At 47.5% G+C, this 19,785-nt stretch overlaps 1 protein-coding gene across 1 annotated transcript in view; it reads left to right on the top strand.

Annotated features, from left to right (window-relative positions):
* Positions 1-19,785, top strand: part of PATL1 (PAT1 homolog 1, processing body mRNA decay factor) — a 260,927-nt gene that overhangs the window by 61,712 nt on the left and 179,430 nt on the right. The window contains exons 6-8 of the mRNA XM_069227876.1: positions 928-1,032; positions 2,614-2,703; positions 2,945-3,162. Coding sequence (XP_069083977.1) covers positions 928-1,032; positions 2,614-2,703; positions 2,945-3,162 — 413 coding nt within the window. The remainder of the gene's footprint in view (positions 1-927; positions 1,033-2,613; positions 2,704-2,944; positions 3,163-19,785) is intronic.

The following is a 19,785-nucleotide window of genomic DNA, read 5'->3' as shown; positions in this document are numbered from 1 at the left end:
GCAGAGATATGCTAATTAGTTTGTTCTTTAAATGTAATCTATTGCTTAAGTGTTGCCTTTAAGTTAATCCTAAAACCCAGTTGAAATTGTACTTGTCGACTTTGAGGTGATTGTAAAATAAAAACATTTGTATGAAGTTGCAAAGGAGACATTTCTGCAACCGTAATGAAGACTTGGTTACCTACGAAGCCACTTAGTTCCATTGAATGCCAATTTAAGCTAGTTACCAGGCCACAAACCCTTTTTTTTTTTTTTTTTTTTTTTTTTTTTTTTTTTTCCTTCCCATTAAACTGCCCTAACCAAAGACTTGATAAATATTACGATAAAATCCTGCATAAATCGTAGTGTGTCCATACAAATCGGTACCACCAGAAAACAATCTTAACATTGGGGATATCTTCTGCAATGCCAACAGTCCAAATTGTGCAAATTAGTAAGCATCATGTGTCGCAAAACGTGCCCAAGACCATACTCCTTAGTATACTGAAGTTTCAGATTTGTTTTTGTTTGTGTTCGTCCCCTGAGCGAATCTTCAAATTTTCCTTTCGTGACTTAATGTGATTTACACTTTGTTCAGTGAGAAAGTCAGACATTTTGTTGCTTTGTCACTGGGAGTTGCACTGTTCTGTTTCTGTAACTCCTTGTGTTGCTGTGCAGTTCTGTTTACTGCTCTATATTTAACGATTATGCTTTGCAAAATATAGCTTAAAACCAAAATGACCCTGCGGCTTTTGTTTTCAGTGCATTTATTTTACATTTCCTTATGCCTTCTTTGGATGAAATGCCATGTAATTTAATTGACTGCATTAGAAATGCATTGGTTTACATTAGGAAAGTTCATATTATAGTTTGTGTGATTTATAATCTGATTCTTGAACACATATGCTGTTGCTGTACTAGAATAACACACCTTTTTACTCTTGTTAGGTCCTTTGTCCAAAAGCTGTTCATGTACGTGCTCCTGTACAGCAGCGGTTCACCCCCACTTCATATAACGACCAGATGTCCCCGAACCCATTATGTGGCGTCTCAGTAAGTTGCGTAGTACCTCTTGCACCTAAGCTACATTGAAGATATTATACGTAAAAATTAAACGGGGCCTCCTTAAATCCAGTGTCCCCCCAATGTTGTTTGGTACACCTTAAGTAGAACATTCATTTTGGGACACAATTTTCTGCCTCTGGTCCTCCCTCAGGCCCTGATTATGAGATAAGGTGTTATTTATTGCCCCAAATAAATAGGAAAACCATTGTGTATTTTATTTAGTGGGTGCAACAAATAACACTTATAATGAGTTCATGGGGAGTAATGTGCAGATTTCGGTGTTTAACACGCCAAAATCCACATATATACAGTAAATTCTGTATGTGTTCCTCTATTAAGTTTCGGTAGGTTTAACATGCTGAAATTTAAGTAAGGTTGAGCTATTGAACTTGTAATTCTGACCCACAAGTAAATCTGAGTTTATGCATGGGCTGGAATATTACTTAGAAACTCGTAATCAGGCCCATAGTCCATATTCGGTCACTAGCTCTGTGTGTAGTGCTGAAAACCACATTTGAATTCCAGGAAATTCTTTCCCTCTAGGGAGCAAGATATATTGGTAAAGACCACATCATCATACATGAAGGAATACCTTGGATGATGACCATGGGGTTCAGTCCATTCGTTCGTTCATTCATTCATTGATCCATACTTTGCTACCTTAAATGATTCTGATCTGAAAGTGCTAGAGAATTATTTGTTCAGAGTAATAATAAATCCTCGAACTACAAAGTTATTGGTTTCAGTGGTCAGTGAGCAACTTAGGGCCTAATAACGACCTTACCGGAGGGTATTTCTCCATCACAAACGTGATGGATATCTCGCCCGATTTATTAAAGTTCCATTAAATTCTATGGAACTTGTAATACTGTGGATGTGATATCTGTCACATTTGTGACATAGTAATCCCCTACTCCAAGGTAATAATCAGGCCCTTAGTCTCTCTTCCACTAAATTCTTTGTTTACGTCTGGATGGTTCACTTTTAGTACCAAGAGAGAAGTATATCTAACAGTGTTTCAATGTTTGTGGAGGCATCACCTTTGTTCATTTATTCTTCCTCTTTTTTTGAGATGTGAGACAGGGTAATCTGTACGTATTAAGTTTTTGGTCCTTCTGTACAAAGAAAATATTAGAAGTGGTTAAATGTCCGACCTTTCTCATTAACTTATTAAAGTAATTTTTAGAGAGCTTATCTCTTGGTGTTAGGTGCTCTCTCACTATCTCTTCCCACAGTCCTTCCTTGGCCAGAGAACTACTTTGACCTACACACTTAGTCTTTGCTCTCTTTACAAATTTAAGGCTGTCTGAATGACACTTGGCAAAGACTATGGAGCTTTAATTAACCATGACCCTAGTTGTTGACTAACAAAGCATTAGTTAGACCTGTTGGGGAGCTGAACATGAGAGACTGAAGTAGACGTCACCTGGTAAACACTTGTTTAATGCTGATTAATCCTGCCCTCTTCCTTACTACTGCACTTTCCTGTCAGATGAATAATCCTATGAGGTATGAGATGCAGCAGCTACTTCACCCTAGTTTAGTAACATATGCTTTTCTCTTCCCTAGAATTCCTCGCTGCTTGGTCACCCATTCTCTGGCAATGTTACTCCTGTTCTTACACCACTTCAGCGTGCACAGCTGTTAGGTGGAGCACAAGTAAGAATTCTGATATTGTTCTTTTTTTAATCTTATCTTTGTTTCTGTCCTCTCTTGTATTTCTTAGTCTTTTTCGACTTTTCTGTGCACTGATTTCTTTTCTCTAACTTTACCTGCATGAGCTATTCCCTCATTTTGTTCTTGCTCCCCTTTCCTTGCCTACTTTTTTGTTCTTTTGCTCCTTTTCAGTTGACATATTGATGCTGTGTTTTCTCACTTGTTTCCTTTGCATCCTTTCCAGCAACAGGCAGCAGTTGTAGCAGCTGGACGAATGTCTCCTAGCCAATATGCTCGTGTTTCAGGACTCATGGGCACGCCTCTTGCCTCTGTCAACCCTAAGCTTCTGCAGTCCAGAGTTGGGCAGATGATGGGACCAGCCCCTGGATTCCGGGCTTTCTTTGGTGCTCCGCCTCCACCTGCTCCGTTGGCACCTCCCCAATCTCACCTACAGAACTTGAGGTACCTCTGGCAGACCTTTCACAAACTGCCACTTTTCAGGGATATGATTTCAATAACTGCAATTTAGTCTCCTCAGGAGCACTGTTCTCATCTGTAGGTTAGAAGTTTGTAAAGGAGAGTGTCAGCCTACTCTTGATAACATAAATGACTTTAAAGGACAGGTTAGGTATAGTACACGAGACTGAGTGCTTTGTGCATCAACAGTAGTAGCCATAAATGTTCTACTGGTCGTGGTGTTTAAAAAACTATTTTACCAAATCGCTGTGCGTTCCCTGTAAAGAGTCATAGTAAGAATGGCCTTCCAGTCAACCAATCAATCAGGAATTTGTAAAGCGCGCAGCTCACATGTTAGGGTCTCAAGGCACTGAGGAGGTGGGGGGGGTGCTGCTACTGCTCAAACAGCCAGATCTGGAGAAGTTTCCTGAAGGTAAGGAGGTCTTTGGTCTGACGCAGATGGGTGGGAAGAGTGTTCCATGTTTTGGCGGCGAGGTATGAGAATGATCTACCGCCGGTTGTAGTTCTGCGGACGCGTGGGATGGTTGCAAGGGCGAGATTGGCGGAGCGGAGATGCCGGGGTGTAGAAGTAGTCGTCTGTTGAGGTATTCTGGTCTGGTGTTGTGCAGTGCTTTGTAAGCGTGGGTGAGGTGTTTGAAGGTGATTCTCTTGTTGACTGGGAGCCAGTGCCGGTTTCTCAGGTGGTCTGTGATGTGGCAGTGGTGGGGGATGTCCAGGATGAGGCGTGCAGAGGCGTTCTGGATACGTTGCAGCCTCTTCTGGAGTTTGGCCGTGGTTCCTGCGTAGAGGGCATTGCTGTAATCCAGTGTGCTGCTTATGAGGGATTGGGTGACTGTTCTTCTGGTTTCAGTGGGTATCCATTTGTAGATCTTTCGGAGTATGCGGAGGGTGTTGAAGCAGGAGGAGGAGATGGCGTTGACTTGCTGGGTAATGGATAATGCAGAGTCCAAGATGAATCCTAGGTTGCGTGCGTGGTTGGTGGGAGTCGGAGCGGCTCTGAGAGTGGCAGGCCACCAGGAGTCATCTGATGTGGTGAGGTGGAGCCGAAGATGAGGACTTCCGTCTTGTCGGAATTGAGTTTGAGGCAACTGCTCTTCATCCATTCGGCGATGGCCTTCATTCCTTCGTGGCGGTTGGTCTTTGCGGAGTCTTTGGTGAGGGAGAGGATCAGCTGGGCGTCGTTGGCATATGAGATGATGTTGAGGTTGTGGGATCGGGCAATGTTAGCGACCATATAGACGTTGAACAGGGTTGGGCTGAGGGACGAACCCTGGGGTACGCCGCAGATGATTTCGGTGGCCTCCGAGCAGAATGGGGGAGGCGGACTCTCTGGGTTCTGCCGGTGAGAAAGGAGGTGACCCAGTCCAGGGCTCTGTAGCGGATTCGTGCATTGCTGAGGTGTGCGCATAGGGTGTGGTGGCAGACTGTGTCGAACGCAGCCGAGAGGTCCAGGAGGATGAGGGCTGCAGTTCTGACGTTGTCCAGTATGGTTCTGATGTCGGTGGCGGCGATGAGGGCGGTTTCGGTACTGTGGTTGCTGCAGAATCCGGATTGGGAAGTGTAAGGAAATGCCTCCTTGGCATGGTTACCCCCTGACTTTTTGCCTTTGCTGATGCTATGTTTTGATTTGAAAGTGTGCTGAGGCCTGCTAACCAGGCCCCAGCACCAGTGTTCTTTCCCTAACCTGTACTTTTGTTTGCACAATTGGCACACCCTGGCATCCAGGTAAGTCCCTTGTAACTGGTACCCCTGGTACCAAGGGCCCTGATACCAGGGAAGGTCTCTAAGGGCTGCAGCATGTCTTATGCCACCCGGGGGAACCCCTCACTCAGCACAGATACACTGCTTGCCAGCTTGTGTGTGCTGGTGAGGACAAAACGAGTAAGTCGACATGGCACTCCCCTCAGGGTGCCATGCCAACCTCACACTGCCTACGCAGTATAGATAAGTCACCCCTCTAGCAGGCCTTACAGCCCTAAGGCAGGGTGCACTATACCATAGGTGAGGGCACCAGTGCATGAGCACTGTGCCCCTACAGTGTCTAAGCCAAACCTTAGACATTGTAAGTGCAGGGTAGCCATAAGAGTATATGGTCTGGGAGTCTGTCAAACACGAACTCCACAGCACCATAATGGCTACACTGAAAACTGGGAAGTTTGGTATCAAACTTCTCAGCACAATAAATGCACACTGACGCCAGTGTACATTTTATTGTACCATACACCCCAGAGGGCACCTTAGAGGTGCCCCCTGAAACCTTAACCAACTACCTGTGTAGGCTGACTGGTTTTAGCAGCCTGCCACACTCGAGACATGTTGCTGGCCACATGGGGCGAGTGCCTTTGTCACTCTGTGGCTAGTAACAAAGCCTGCACTGGGTGGAGATGCTTATCACCTCCCCCTTGCAGGAGCTGTAACACCTGGTGGTGAGCCTCAAAGGCTCACCCCCTTTGTTACAGCACCACAGGGAATTCCAGCTAGTGGAGTTGCCCGCCCCCTCCGGCCACGGCCCCACTTTTGGCGGCAAGGCCGGAGGAGATAATGAGAACAACAAGGAGGAGTCACTGGCCAGTCAGGACAGGCCCTAAGGTGTCCTGAGCTGAGGTGACTATGACTTTTAGAAATCCTCCATCTTGCAGATGGAGGATTCCCCCAATAGGGATAGGAATGTGACCCCCCTCCCTTTGGGAGGAGGCACAAAGAGGGTGTAGCCACCCTCAGGGCTAGTAGCCATTGGCTACTGCCCTCCCTGACCTAAACACACCCCTAAATTCTGTATTTAGGGGCTCCCCTGAACTTAGGAACTCCGATTCCTGCAACCTCAGAAGAAGAGGACTGCTAAGCTGAAAAACCCTGCAGAGAAGACGGAGACACCAACTGCTTTGGCCCCAGCTCTACCGGCCTGTCTCCCCCCTTCTAAAGACACTGCTCCAGCAACGCTTTCCCCAGGGACCAGCGACCTCTGAATCCTCAGAGGACTGCCCTGCTCTAAAAGGACCAAGAAACTCCCGATGACAGCGGCTCTGTTCACCCAAGACTGCAACCTTGTTTCAAAGGAGCAACTTCAAGACAACTGCGTTTCCCGCCGGAAGCGTGAGACTTGCTACTCTGCACCCAACGCCCCCGGCTCGACTTGTGGAGAAACAATATTTCAGGGAGGACTCCCCGGCGACTATGAGACACTGAGTAGCCAGAGTTGCTCCCCCCCCCCCCCCCCCCCTGAGCCCCCACATCGACGCCTGCAGAGGGAATCCCGAGGCGCCCCCTGACCGCGACTGCCAGACTCCCAGATCCCGACGCCTGGAAAAGACTCTGCACCCGCAGCCCCAGGACCTGAAAGATTGGAACTCCAGTGCAGGAGTGACCCCCAGGAGGCCCTCTCCCTTGCCCAGATGGTGGCTACTCTGAGGAGCCCCCCCCCCCCCCCCCTCCCCCCTTGCCTGCCTGCATCGCTGAAGAGACCCCTTGGTCTCCCATTGATTTACATTGGAAACCCGACGTGTGTTTGCACACTGCACCCGGCCGCCCCCGTGCTGCTGAGGGTGTACTTCCTGTGCTAACTTGTGTCCCCCCCCGGTGCCCTACAAAACCCCCCTGGTCTGCCCTCCGAAGATGCGGGTACTTACCTGCTGGCAGACTGGAACCGGGGCACCCCCTTCTCCATTGAAGCCTATGCGTTTTGGGCACCACTTTGAATTCTGCACCTGACCGGCCCTGAGCTGCTGGTGTTGTAACTTTGGGGTTGCTCTGAACCCCCAACGGTGGGCTACCTTGGAATCAAACTTGAACCCCGTAGGTGGTTTACTTACCTGCAAGAACTAACAAACTCTTACTCCCCCTAGGAACTGTGAAAATTGCACTAAGTGTCTAGTTTTAAAATAGCTATATGTGTTTTATTTGAAAGTATATATGCTATTGTGATTATTCAAAGTTCCTAAAGTACCTACCTGCAATACCTTTCATTTAAAGTATTACATGTAAAATTTGAACCTGTGGTTCTGAAAATAAACTAAGAAAATATATTTTTCTATACAAAAACCTATTGGCCTGGAATTGTCTCTGAGTGTGTGTTCCTCATTTATTGGTTGTGTGTGTGTGTACAACAAATGCTTAACACTACTCCTTTTGATAAGCCTACTGCTCAACCACACTACCACAAAATAGAGCATTAGTATTATCTCTTTTTGCCACTATCTTACCTCTAAGGGGAACCCTTGGACTCTGTGCATACTATTCCTTACTTTGAAATAGTGCATACAGAGCCAACTTCCTACAGGAAGGGTCAGGGGTGCACTTCTGTTGCGAAAGCGGGTTAGTTGTCTGTTGACAGCCTTCTCAATTACTTTTGCCGGGAAGGGGAGCAGGGAGATAGGCCAGAAGTTCTTGAGGTCCTTTGGGTCCGCCTTGGGTTTTTTGAGGAGGGCGTTGATCTCGGCGTGTTTCCAGTTCTCCGAGGAGGTGGCAGACTCGAAGAAGCTGTTGATGCTCCTCCGTAGTTTGGGTGCGATGACGGAGCTTGCTTTGTTGAGGATGTGGTGAGGGCAGGGGTCACATGGAGAGCTGGAGTGGATGGTGTTCATGATTTCGATGTTGTCTTTGACGGGAGTCCAGGAGAGCAGGAGGTTGGCCGGAGGTGAATCTGTGGTGCTGGTAGTTGCCGGGAGGGAGGCGGGGCGTTTGTGTTCTGGTCTGGGTGCAGAAGCTGTCATGGATGTCTGCAGTCTTGCGGTGGAAGTAGGAGGCTAGGGAGTCTCAGAGGTCTTGGGATGGCGGGATGTTGTTGGAGCTGGGGTTGGAGAGTTCCCTTACGACGTTGAAGAGCTCCTTGTGACTGTGCGTTGTTGTGGATTTGGTCTTTGAAGACGGTTCACTTGGCGGCTCGGATGTCTGCACAACATAGGCCTCACTTACCTCAACACATGCATACGCTTCCACCAACGCTCTTGGTGATGTCTGCGGATGGCGTTTTTAAAGGCTGTGTGGTTGTCCAAAGTCTGAATTTGGTACCACTTTCTTTAGAGTCTTCGGCAGGTTTGCTTAGATTCATGGAGGTCGGCGGTAAACCAGAAGGCCTTTCTGTCGGTGCAGCTGTTGGAGGGATTCTTGATTGGGGCGAGAGTATTGGCACAGGTGTCGACCCATTGCCTGAAGTTGCGGGCAACTGCATCAGTGTCAGTGGTGTCGATGGGTGGGTTCCGGGAGAGGGTCGTGATAAGTTGGTCTTCAGTGACCTTGTTCCAACTGCGGTGGGGGGGATCTGTTGTTGGTGGTGGTGTGTTGTGGTTTTCTTGTAGGAGAAGTGGATGCAGCTGTGGCAGTGTACAGTGGAGTTCGGTGCTGTGGCTGAAGGAGACGTGATTGCTGGCAGAGAAAATAGGGTCGAGTGTGTGTCCTGCGGAGTGGATCGAAATCATGACGAGCTATTTGAGGCCGAGGTTGTCAAGCAGGGTGGCGGTGTTGTCGTTGGTGTTCTCGAGGTGGAAGTTTAAGTCCCAGAGGAGTATGTAATCAGTGGATGCAAGAGCGTGCGTGCTGATGTCGGTGATGGAGTCGCTGAACTGCTGTCGGGGGCTGGGGGGTGGGGGGGGGGGGGGGGGCGTTTGTACACTAGGGTCCCTCGGAGGGTGGTGTTTGGGTCGTTGTGGGTCTGGAAGTGCAGGTGTTCGGCGGTGCTGAGGGTGTCTTCGGTGCTGGTCGTGATCCTGAGGGTGTTCTTGTGGATGATGGCGATGACTCCTCCTGGTTTGTTGGAGTGGTCCCTGCGGGTGATCTTGTAGCCATCCGGGATGGCTATGACGATGTCAGGCGCTGAGGAGGGATTCATCCAGGTCTTGGTCGGGAAGGTGACGTCTGGGGAGGCTGAGTCGATTAGATTCTATAGCTCTACTGCATGCTTTTGGACGGAGCGGGTGTTGAGGAAGATACATCTGTGATGGTTGTGTCCTGCCTTGGTGGGTGGGTCGTTGGCATGTAGGCTGGTGAAGGTGCAGTTCCGGCAGGAGAAGGGTCTGCGGGAAGGCTTGAAGGCAAGCAGGAGAGCAGTCGGTGCTGAGGGCGCGGAGGGTGGCGGCATTGTAGTGAAGACGTGCGTGGTGGCTGGGGGAGGACGGGAGCCAGAGGTTCTGGTGCTGGTCATGGTCCAGGTGTGGACGGGTGCAGACGGGCTTGCCTTTGGCGCGCCAGTGGCACGGCCTCCATTAAGTAGGGAGGTCTGGGGGAGGAGAGGACCGTTGGGAGGCTGGGACGAAAAATGGCGTGAAAAAAGGGGGCAGGCCGCGGGGGCAGCAGTGGCGAGAGTGCAGAGAGAGAGGAGGGGGGGGGGCAGCAGGGACAGCAGCGGTGGGGGGGGGGAGAGAGAGAGAGAGAGAGAGAGAGAGAAAAAAGTGGGAGAAAAACGAGGAAGAGTGTAGCGCGAAGCAAAAGAAGCACAAAGGGACAGAAGTGAAGCAGAACAGAGAGCAAAGCAAAGCAGAGAAAAGGAGGAGAGAGGCAGAAGGTAGCCTAGTAGGAAAGCAGAGCTCTCCCACTAGACACCGTGGAGGATGGCCTCGAACTCCTGACAGGGGTCAGGAGTTCAGAGGAGCCAGGGGAAAGGCTCTACTTACAAGGTGGAGCCACAGGAGGCAGAGCAGTGCACTGACCAGGTATATGGATTCATAGCCTGGTTTAAAACACATCAGCAGTTGTAGTCTATAATAGCTGTATCCTTTCAGTTCTGTTTGTTGGGGGCACTCCCTTGTGTTGTCTTCTGCTTTTAGTTTTCTAAATGAGTTTAGCCATTTTCCGAATTAATTTACACATCTTCCCTCACAGATTTCCTAGTGGTAAAGGCAAAGGCAGTCCTGACCTTCTAGACGATCATGACGCACATAAGTAAAAGCACTAAGTAGTTTTCATTATATTGATCTTGTTGTGACTCTATATGATGAAGTGCATAGATGGGTGTAACAGGAGCAACAGTTCCATTTCAGTCCCATATGAATTTTATTGCAGCATTCATACCTCCCACCTCCTTCCCTGCTACTCTGTTGTCCGTTCAGGAATTTATTTTTTAATTGAACAAGGGTTTTCCTGTCTCAGTTTGTCGTCCACTTCACGGATGACGAGCTTTCTTTCGCTGATGCTCACTCTTAGCACCCCCTCCTCAGCCTTCAGCCCCCCACTTTTGTCTATGTAAGGGGTGGCTGCTGAAAACTCTGGCTCCCCTCATAGTCGTCTATCGACATCACCGCCCCTGTGAAGTGTTTTGGGAACTCTCGTTCGGAGGCCAGTCTATGAGGAGGAGGTGGATGAACTGCGAGCACCATTTTATTGTAAAACTTCTGAAAAGAACACTTCGTGCATGTGACGAACGGCCTCTGTGTTTTCTAATTTCTGTGAAACAATACTAAGACCACTTTTACACTCATCATTCCTAGCAGATGTAGTTTTTCCATTGGTGTTTTGAGGCACACACTGCAAAATTAACCTGGTACCTTTGCAAATTACGTGATCTTGATTAGTGTGTATTTTCACATCTTGGACTGCACATTTTTGTAGTTGTAATTAGCACCTGGGCGTGTTACTGTTTGCCTACAGTACACTCTTTACAGCCGACTTATCTTTCAGCATGACGTGCTCCGGCCAGACTTCAGTACCAGAGCACGCTTAAACACTGTTCACCCCAGCACAGTGCCATCCAGAACGGACAGCAACCAATGCCAACAACACAGTCCCTTGCCGGAACATAGACTGTGCCAGTAAGACTGCAACTTGTCAGGTAGTTTGGGATGTGTTCACACCATGGTTGCTATATCGCAAAATCCCTACTCCTCAGGTGCACAGAAATGCTCAACTTCCTATGATAAGGTGCATGTGCAGTCCAGGCCATGAGCGGCCTTGTTAACCAGCACACAAGCCTAGCAGGCTTCTTTAAGTCGCAGGAGTTCCTTCCTCCCCCTAAATAGCTCCAGCTTGGCTCTCGCATTTCGTTTTTCTTCGGGATGAGCCAGTTTTATCTTCTAAAACACCCATGTTGCCCTTGTTACAGTGCTTGCCTTCCTCAGGTGTGCAGCTTGCCCATGTCAAGCATTCATAGCCCTCCTTAGTTATTCTCTGGGATAAGAACCGCTGTTCAGCCAGCTGTAACTGTTTGTCATGTTGCATCAGCACATTCAGTGGACAGTCGCCATGAATGTACAATAGGCGTAGCGTAAATAATAACACGTTTTCTGTGTCAAAGGGAGTGCTGCAGTTCATGCATACACAGAGAAAAATGTTACTTCTACATAGCACTTAAAGTTCTGGATAACGTGTGTCCTATATCGGGGGTAATGACTCTGACTCGGATAACATTATAACATGTAACAACAGTGACCACCCTTAACCGCGCACACAAATCTCTTCCTCATCAAATAAATGATGAGTGCTGGAAATATAGTGTTTTTTTCCTTTTTCTTTTTTAAGCTGTTTTATATTGCGCAAAATCAACCCAAAAATATTGGAGTGCATTACATGAGCACCAGTTTCATGACACAGCAACGCATTCATTTTTTGTGGGCACAGGGGGATTAAGGAATTTGCTCAGATTCGCAGGGTGTTGAGTGGATGCCTAGACTCTAACATGGTCCCCCAGTTCTAAAGTCACCATATGTGGCTGTTAAGTCACATCCTCTCCTTTCCTCTGCACCCCTCCTCACAATCCTCTCCACCCACCTCCCACTCCCCGTCTGATACTCCTTCCCACCCGACTTGTTTTGTTTACCCCTTAGTCCTGATGCCCATGAATACAACGTTTTATTGCAAAAGCATGTTTTTTTTGTTTGTAAGATTGCTTTTGGGAGACCGCATTGTTTTTTTTTTTTTTTTTTTTTTTTTTTTTTTGCTCAGTTAGTGTGTTTATTTTCGTTGCTTAGTGTGCATTTTGTAACAAAAATATTCTCGTTGCTCTTGCCTCTAGCCTTCAAGTTTCTTTCAATTGCACCAGTGTGTTTTTTGGCCATTGCTTCCTTCTTTGTTGCTGCTTGCCACTGTCATGGTTGCTGTTTGCCCCAACTGTTGCTGTAGCTTGCCCACGTGTTTCTTACTGCTTGCCCATTCCATGGTGTTGCAGCTGGAACTGTCAATCCACTCCCTCTTCCCCGCCCTCCCCCCCCCCCCCCCAAAAACACACTACTGTGAATAGCAACCTAAAGTGAGCTGCTTTTTATCAGCCTTGGCAGGGTGAGACTCCAGGTCAGGACCTATACCCTTTTACAATTCACAGATGTGTGCCACATATACTCTGCTTTCATGGTCCAAGTTGCAAGACCTGTTGCTTCTTTTCCGGATTGTCAGGCAAATCCAGGAGCCACAATTCAACACACAAAATTCCACTCCAGACCACATACATCCACTCTACACCAAAACACATGGTTAAACAACGAGTTTCCCAGCTACATAATGGCTTCACTGAAACCAATGGTGTTTGGTATCAAACACTTCGTATTAATAACCCCATTCTGATTCCTGTGGTGGATTTATTAAACATGCACCCAGAGGATACGTTAGTGGTACCCCCTAAACCTGGTAGTCCTCTAGTGTGCTGACTGACTGGTATAGTCCAGCCTACCACCACAGACCGGTTTCTGACACCCTGCAGGTGAGAGCCCGTGCTCTTGGAGGACTGAAGCAATGCCTGCTCTGGAGGAAGGTGTTCACACCTACGCCAGCAGGATGGCTAATGATTTAGCGTACCAAGGCCAGGGACTTCAAAGTCCCTGCCGCCTCTGATATGCGACACTGGCAGCCCCCAGACCTACAGGATGCCACCCCCTACCCTGAGGCTCATTCAGCACCAGGATAGGTGTGAAATTAGCTATGCTAGGAGGCATAGAGTACACCCAGGTCTGACGCATCCCTAGGGTGAGCTGCCTGATGTGCCCCACTCTAGGAAAGTTCTGCCATCTTGGTAATGGCAGAACTAGGAACTCTGGAACAGGGTTATGACCACTCCCCACAAGAAGTGGTCATGTAGGGGGTGTAGTGACCTCAAGGGTAAGTAGCCCATTGTGTACTACCCTTTATTTCCTGTAACACCCCAAATCAGATTCTACTGACCTAAGAAGGAGAGCCGTGAAAAGCAAGACCGGAGGCGCAGCAAGTGACTTGACACCCACTCTACTGGCCTTCTTGCTGTCCTCAATAGTTGCACCAACGTCAACTTGTCATGCAGCTGCTCTGCCTCCAAAAGCCTGGGAGGAGTGCCAGCACGTCAAGGAATCACCAGCATCTTCTGTGGAGCAGCAGAACTACTCCCCAGCAGACCATCAAAAACATGACACCAAAAAGCATCCCCCCCAATGCCCCCAACCTGTTTTTGCCTGAGTAGAAGTGGGCCAGTGGTGCCAGCGAGGTCCAGAGACCCTCTTGAGCTGCACCCCACTTTGGTTATGGTTACTAGTCCCCCAGTCACCACTTGCTGCCTCTTTTGTCCAGGAACCGAGAACTGCAAGGAGACTTCTCATCGTAACCCCACTGGACAAAGCACCATTTCCCATGTGCCTGCCAAACCAAGTTGCTGTGGACCGATGGTGGTCCTGTGCGCCCAAGACCCTCGTGACCTGAGCCCCGCTTTTGGTTCAGCTGTAACAGCCCCTCTATTCCCATTTAAACCGAGGGGGCACCCGATGCCGAAAAGCATCTCTTCATGCGGACGCCCCAGAGCAGACTGAGGTGACCTGTTGGTGCTGTCTTGGACCTTGCCCCATACTTTAACTCCAGAAGATTGGTCCTGTAAGTCTCAGCTAAGTACCCATGTGCAGTATGTCTCTTTTCTCATATGATAACATTACTGCATTAGAGTCAATACAAGTGCATTTTCTGCATTCTTCAAAACTGCTTACTTAAAAAATACTTGTCCAATAAAGAAGATCTTGATGTAAAAAAAATATATTAAAATGTGTTGTTTTTTTTCTAAATTGGTGTGGATCTCCTTATTGAGACATTTATAGCATACGCACGGTCAATAAAGGATACACACACTAACACTCCTCTCTGATAAGCCTAAGGCTGCTTGACCACTCTACCCCAGATAGCGCACCTCGGGATTGCTAGAACAAGCCCCTGTCCACTTATAAGGGATACCTCAACTCTTTACACAGCATACATCTTTTTGGTATACCATATAAAGGGCCAGCTCCCTACGTAGCCCAGACGGAAACCTGTATGGAACCCCTTTCAGTATCTACCACATAATTAGTAGTGCAGGGAGCAAAAATACTCTGTATGTCCCTTGCATAAGTAGAGTCTCTTAAGAAAAGCTACAGAACTGGAAGGCTGAGGATCACCTTTACTGCCTCCACTTAACTATGTGAAAACCTACCTTCTTCGAGGATGTAGGCAAAAATTGTTGATAAGCCAGAACTTTGGACATTTACCCAGTTGAACCACCAATCATTTACTTCAGCCTTTTTGCCTTTACCTTATTGGGCATGAAAGAAATTAGGAAGGAAGCATAGAAAACCAAAGCTTCCAACCTTTCAGTCGAACCTTTGTTCATTGAATACTCATCTAATGAACTCATGAAAGTTCATTACATGAAGGCAAAGGTCTGAATAGTTTAACAGAAGCTATTTGTCAAGTAGCAGAGTTTTGGGACAGAAAGGTCCTCTGCATGATGAAAGAAGTGTACCCCTACCCTCAGTGCCCAACTGTATTGTTGTCTTGATCCCTAATGCAGATTCTTTTTATTTTCTATGGTCATGGGTGAGCCAACACGGGCCATGCGTGTGTGCCATGACATAGGCCTGTCTCACAGATTGCGGTCTTGTAGGACCGGGAGGCAGGCGCCCAAAGTGCTACCCCTATAGTGGTGCAAGGCTACTGCCTTCACCAGTAGTTGCGCAGCACAAGTCTGGTGGTGGCTACATACCGTGTAGTGATCAGTAGTAATGAACAGGTGGTCTTTTTTTTTTTTTTTTTTTTTTACCCTGTCACTGGAATGAGGCCTACAGGTTCTCTTACCTTTTCAAAGGTTTTGCTGTTGTGTGCTTAACTCACCCCTGGCCGATATCAGGTTGATGTGAAAGTCTGTGCGTGGTGGAAACCTGCTAAATGCATGTGCACCCGCAAGAAGTACACTTCAAGTGTGCTACAGAGCGCACATGGTAAATGTGTGTGCTGCCAGTATGGTGTTTTAAAGAAATCCGCTCTGGTACAGTACAGAGAGACTGCAGTACTGAACAGTGTGCACAGACTGAGTGCGTGCTGCATGTGGGTATGCTGGTGGTATAATACATGAGGATAACAGTACTGGGCAGTGAGTGTGCTTTAGATCTACAGCCGCACCTGCACTGGTACGTTACATGGAGGACATTGGATTCCATTTTGTTTTCAAGCTTGTGAAAACATGAGGGGTAGAGGAATTCCCCTAGAAACATTTGTGTATTGCTGCATTCCTGTAAGTTGGGAGAGACACTGGAGGATGAGAGCCAGACTCTCCCTATGCATTTCAAAGGGCTCTTTGATTCAGTGACGTATCACAAGGGAGTGACCTGGGCGCAACTCAAAATGAGGGAGAGGGGGCTGATAAGGGAATCATAAAGAGTTTGGCTGAGGGCCCAGGATTAGCCTTTTGATGCACACATCATTGTGGCGGATATCCAAGTGTGAACTCTGGTCACACCCATGAATCTTGCTGTGCGTTAATCAGCTTTGGAGTCCTGCCTGCGTGGCGGACATCCTTCAGGCAGAAGAAGAAAAGGAAGATGTCCATGTCAAAGAAGCAGAACTCCAACATAAAACTTCAAAGACCTTCAAAAGACATTTTGTGTCTAGAAAAGAACTATAGGGGAGTTTGAGACCCCAAAAATGTTACCTGCCGAGCAGCCATATGGGCTGTGTGAGAAAGCTCTGCAAGACTTCTGCCTCTGACCAGGACTCTGGACTGAAGCTTGTTAGTCTCCCTGCTGGGTGAGGGGAACATCCCCCATAGAAGTGAAGATCACCTGCCCAGTCTGTGTGCTGGACTGAATCGGTGACCCTGTATGCCAAAGGGGGCCGCCATGTACTGAACTTCGGAGCATGACAGGAGGAAGCCGTTTTCTGCACCTGTAAGGATGTCGCCCAATTGCCAGAGTGAATTGGCAACCCCATATGCCAGGAGATACCGTCATAGAGTGAATCAAGGAGTGTGGTGGGAGAAATAGAGGATACTGCAATGCTTGTCATTAACAAAACCCATCTTGTTCTGAAAGATTCACTGTTTTCCAACATCTCATTAAAATACAACATAGACCTCTAGGTCAGATTATTTTCTAATATCACTTATCTATCCCAAAGCACACAGATGACTGTGCTTCACATCGCAGTTGGAAATGAGTATGATCAGCTAAACCATATCACAATGTGCTTGATGCATTTATATTTCAAGTTGAAGTTCAGACTTCTGTGTTCCAATCATGCAAGCACTTGGCCCAATATATCTGTAGAAGTTGGCCCTGCATTACATTTTCGATCAAACCCTGACATTAATGAATAAAGCGTACTTGATCTTCGGATGCCCTGCCCTGCCCGCGAAGCCTCTTATAACGACAGCTACTTTTGATCAATATACTATGTAATGAAGAGGGAACTCCTGTGGTGAGTCATCATGTGACTGGTGAAACCAGGGTAAATTAAGTTGTGTAGAGGTGGGTGACTGATATTCACTGATATACTCATGCCTCCCACCCAGTGCTTAATTTTTAAAACCGTAAGTACCGGGGCCCAAAGTTTTGCGTATAAGACCTCGGCCTGTGCTATTGTATTTCAAGGTCCCCAATACCAAGGGTACGTAATCTTGCTTACACCTCTTGCCTCTTTAATTCACAGCCTGAAAAATCCCTGTCTTTTTACCTCATTCTTGCTGGTTCTTTTTCATCCCTACTTTTTTTTTTTTTTCTTCCTCTTTTCTCTCCCCTTCACCACCTCTCCCCTAACCCCCCCCCCCCCCCCCCCGCCTTCCCTCTCGTTCTTGTTAATGAAAACGATTGCCAGTGGGCCTTAAATACAACCACCCATTCAAATTAAGCTCCAGTCCTGTCCTCCTCGCACACAGTGTTAAGCAAGAATTTTAGGCCCTGCATGTCCTCATGGGCAACACGTGTTTGTTTTTGATGGGATGCTTTCATCTGGGTTGATTTTGTGATCAGGCAAAAAAAATATATAAAATAACAAGGTGGTCTCTTGTAAAGTGTCTCATCTGCTCCTTGCAGTAATGCAGCTTGGCCAGCAGCAAACAAATTTGGTAGAGAGCTTTGGATTACATGCCAACCGCCCTATCGGCACCTCTGAGAACTGACAGCAGTTCTCACAGAAGCAGGCACACCGAGTAGACATTTAAACCCTCTGCTTACCAATTTACAAACCATGCTCAAAGACTATTACTGCAGGTTTCCACCATCTGCACCTGCTACTCCTAGACCACAATCACCAACGTCTGTACTTCTTTCACAAACAACTGGTCTGCAGCCTTCACATTTGCTTGAGGCACCCGTCACTCATCTACCTACATTAGAGGACATCTTGGCTGATGCCCCTTCTACAGATGAGGAAAGAGAAGAAGGGGAAATAAGATAGTACCTCAGTTCCCAATGAGTCGGATGACTATCTCATCCCCACTCCATCCCCACCAATGGCGGCACTGTTGACTCTCTGCCAGAGGACATTGGCGGTTTCCATAATTTAATGGAGAGAGCAGCCAGACGAGTTGAACTCACACTGCTTAACAAACAGACTGCTTCTTTTATGACTTTAAAGAACAGGCTAGGAAATTGGTGAGAGCTATCCCCATTAAACACCTTATTTGGTAAGAAGGCCTTAAAGCCATGGAAAAACATGGTTATGGTCGCCACCATCATTCCATGGTTGGACAAGAAATACAAGGCTCCCGATGTCTCGCCAACTTGTCTTATTTTGCAACCAAAACCAGTCTCTGCCGTATTGCAGGCAGCTCAGTGGTGATAAAAAAAACCTCCACACCAATCTTCTCTCCTCCGGATAAGGATGGTCGTCCGCCTGATGATAGTGAGAAAACATTTTCCTCCATGTCGGCCATCACAGTTAGAGCAGCAAACTCGATGGTCATTATGACTGCCAAATGTGGTTGGATATGTCCACCTACATGGATTTGCTGCCCGAAGATGCCAAAAGGGAAGCTCGAAAGATTCTCCTGGAGGGAGAGAGGGTATTGGCAGTGATGATTGACTGCGCCATTGAGGTGGCCCACCCTGGGTTCAGGCAACTTGCAGGAGGGGCGGGTCTTCGCAGAAAAGGATGGTTAAAATCCACCTCCTTTAGTATGAAGAGCCAAAGCAAGATACTGGATATGCCATTTGATGGCAAATCGTTATTTGGCAAACGTGGATGATGTCCTCCAAACTATCAAGGCAGACACAGATGCTGCAAAATCCCTTGGGGCTCTCCAATACAGGTGGCAGCCCTTTCGAAGAGGCAGAGGAGCTTATTTAGGGGAGGGTACCAGCCCTACCAGGAGCAGTTTCAATTAGAACAAACAGAGTATCGTACCCAATATGGGGACAACAGCAGTGCCTGCATCGAAGCATCCCACCAGGGGAAAATTGTCTTCAATGGCAGGGAAGCAGGCAGAAATCAGTGACCACAGTTCTGTACCAACTACCCTTCATCCTCAAACAACCCGGATGGGATGTCGAATTGCAGGCCGTTTTCATCAGTGGTCCACAATAACATCGGACAAATTGGTTCTTGATGTAAGTTTCTCCAGAAACCTTCAAATACCCTACCATCAGGACCACCTCCCCCTCACTTACAACAACCCCTCAAAGAAATAGCCATCCTATTAAAAAGAGAGCGATATAAGTAGTTCCAACACTTCAGAAGGGATGCAGATTCTATTCCCGTTTCTTTCAAGTAAAAAACCCTGAGGGATTGGCGTCCCATTGTCGACCTGCGAAGATTGAACACATTTTTGAAAAAGCAGTCTTTTTGCATGGTGATGGTCCAGGATACCTCCTCAAATGCAAAAAAAACAGATGATGGACGGAATGCAGAGCAAATCAAACATTCACCCCAGTCACAGATCCGGGTTTAATCCATCAGTTTTTTTGCTTGCCATGCCATTCCAGTTTGGACCCAGCCATATGCAAATCGGTCTTGAAGACTTGCATATGGCTGGGTCCAAACTCAAATGTCATGGCAAGCAAAAAAAACTGATGGCGTAAACCCAGATCTATGACTGGAGGTGGATGTTGGACAGAATGCAGAGCAAATCAAACATCTGTTGTTTTTGCATTTGTCGCCCCAAGTGGGAAGGGTATGCCCAGACGTGGGTCCCATGCTTGCTATTCCACCAGATTCGAGCTAGCTTTGCTGATGAAGGGTGATACCCTGAAATCGGTCCCAGGATTCTTGTTTCTGGTCCAGGGAAGAACTGGTCTGGCAGTTCGGGCTGCATTGTTCCCATGGGGAACAAGGTTAAGACTGATTTGCATACGGCTAGGTCCAAGCTGCAATGGCAGGGCAAGCAAAACAACTGATGGATTAAACCCAGATCTGTGACTGGGGGTGAATGTTTGATTTACTCTGCATTCCATCCATCATCTGTTGTTTTTCCAGGATACCTCCTCAACA

Source organism: Pleurodeles waltl, chromosome 4_1 (genome assembly GCF_031143425.1).
Source record: "Pleurodeles waltl isolate 20211129_DDA chromosome 4_1, aPleWal1.hap1.20221129, whole genome shotgun sequence".
In the NCBI taxonomy this organism is placed as follows: Eukaryota; Metazoa; Chordata; class Amphibia; order Caudata; family Salamandridae; genus Pleurodeles; species Pleurodeles waltl.
This window is presented reverse-complemented; position numbering and strand designations above follow the sequence as displayed.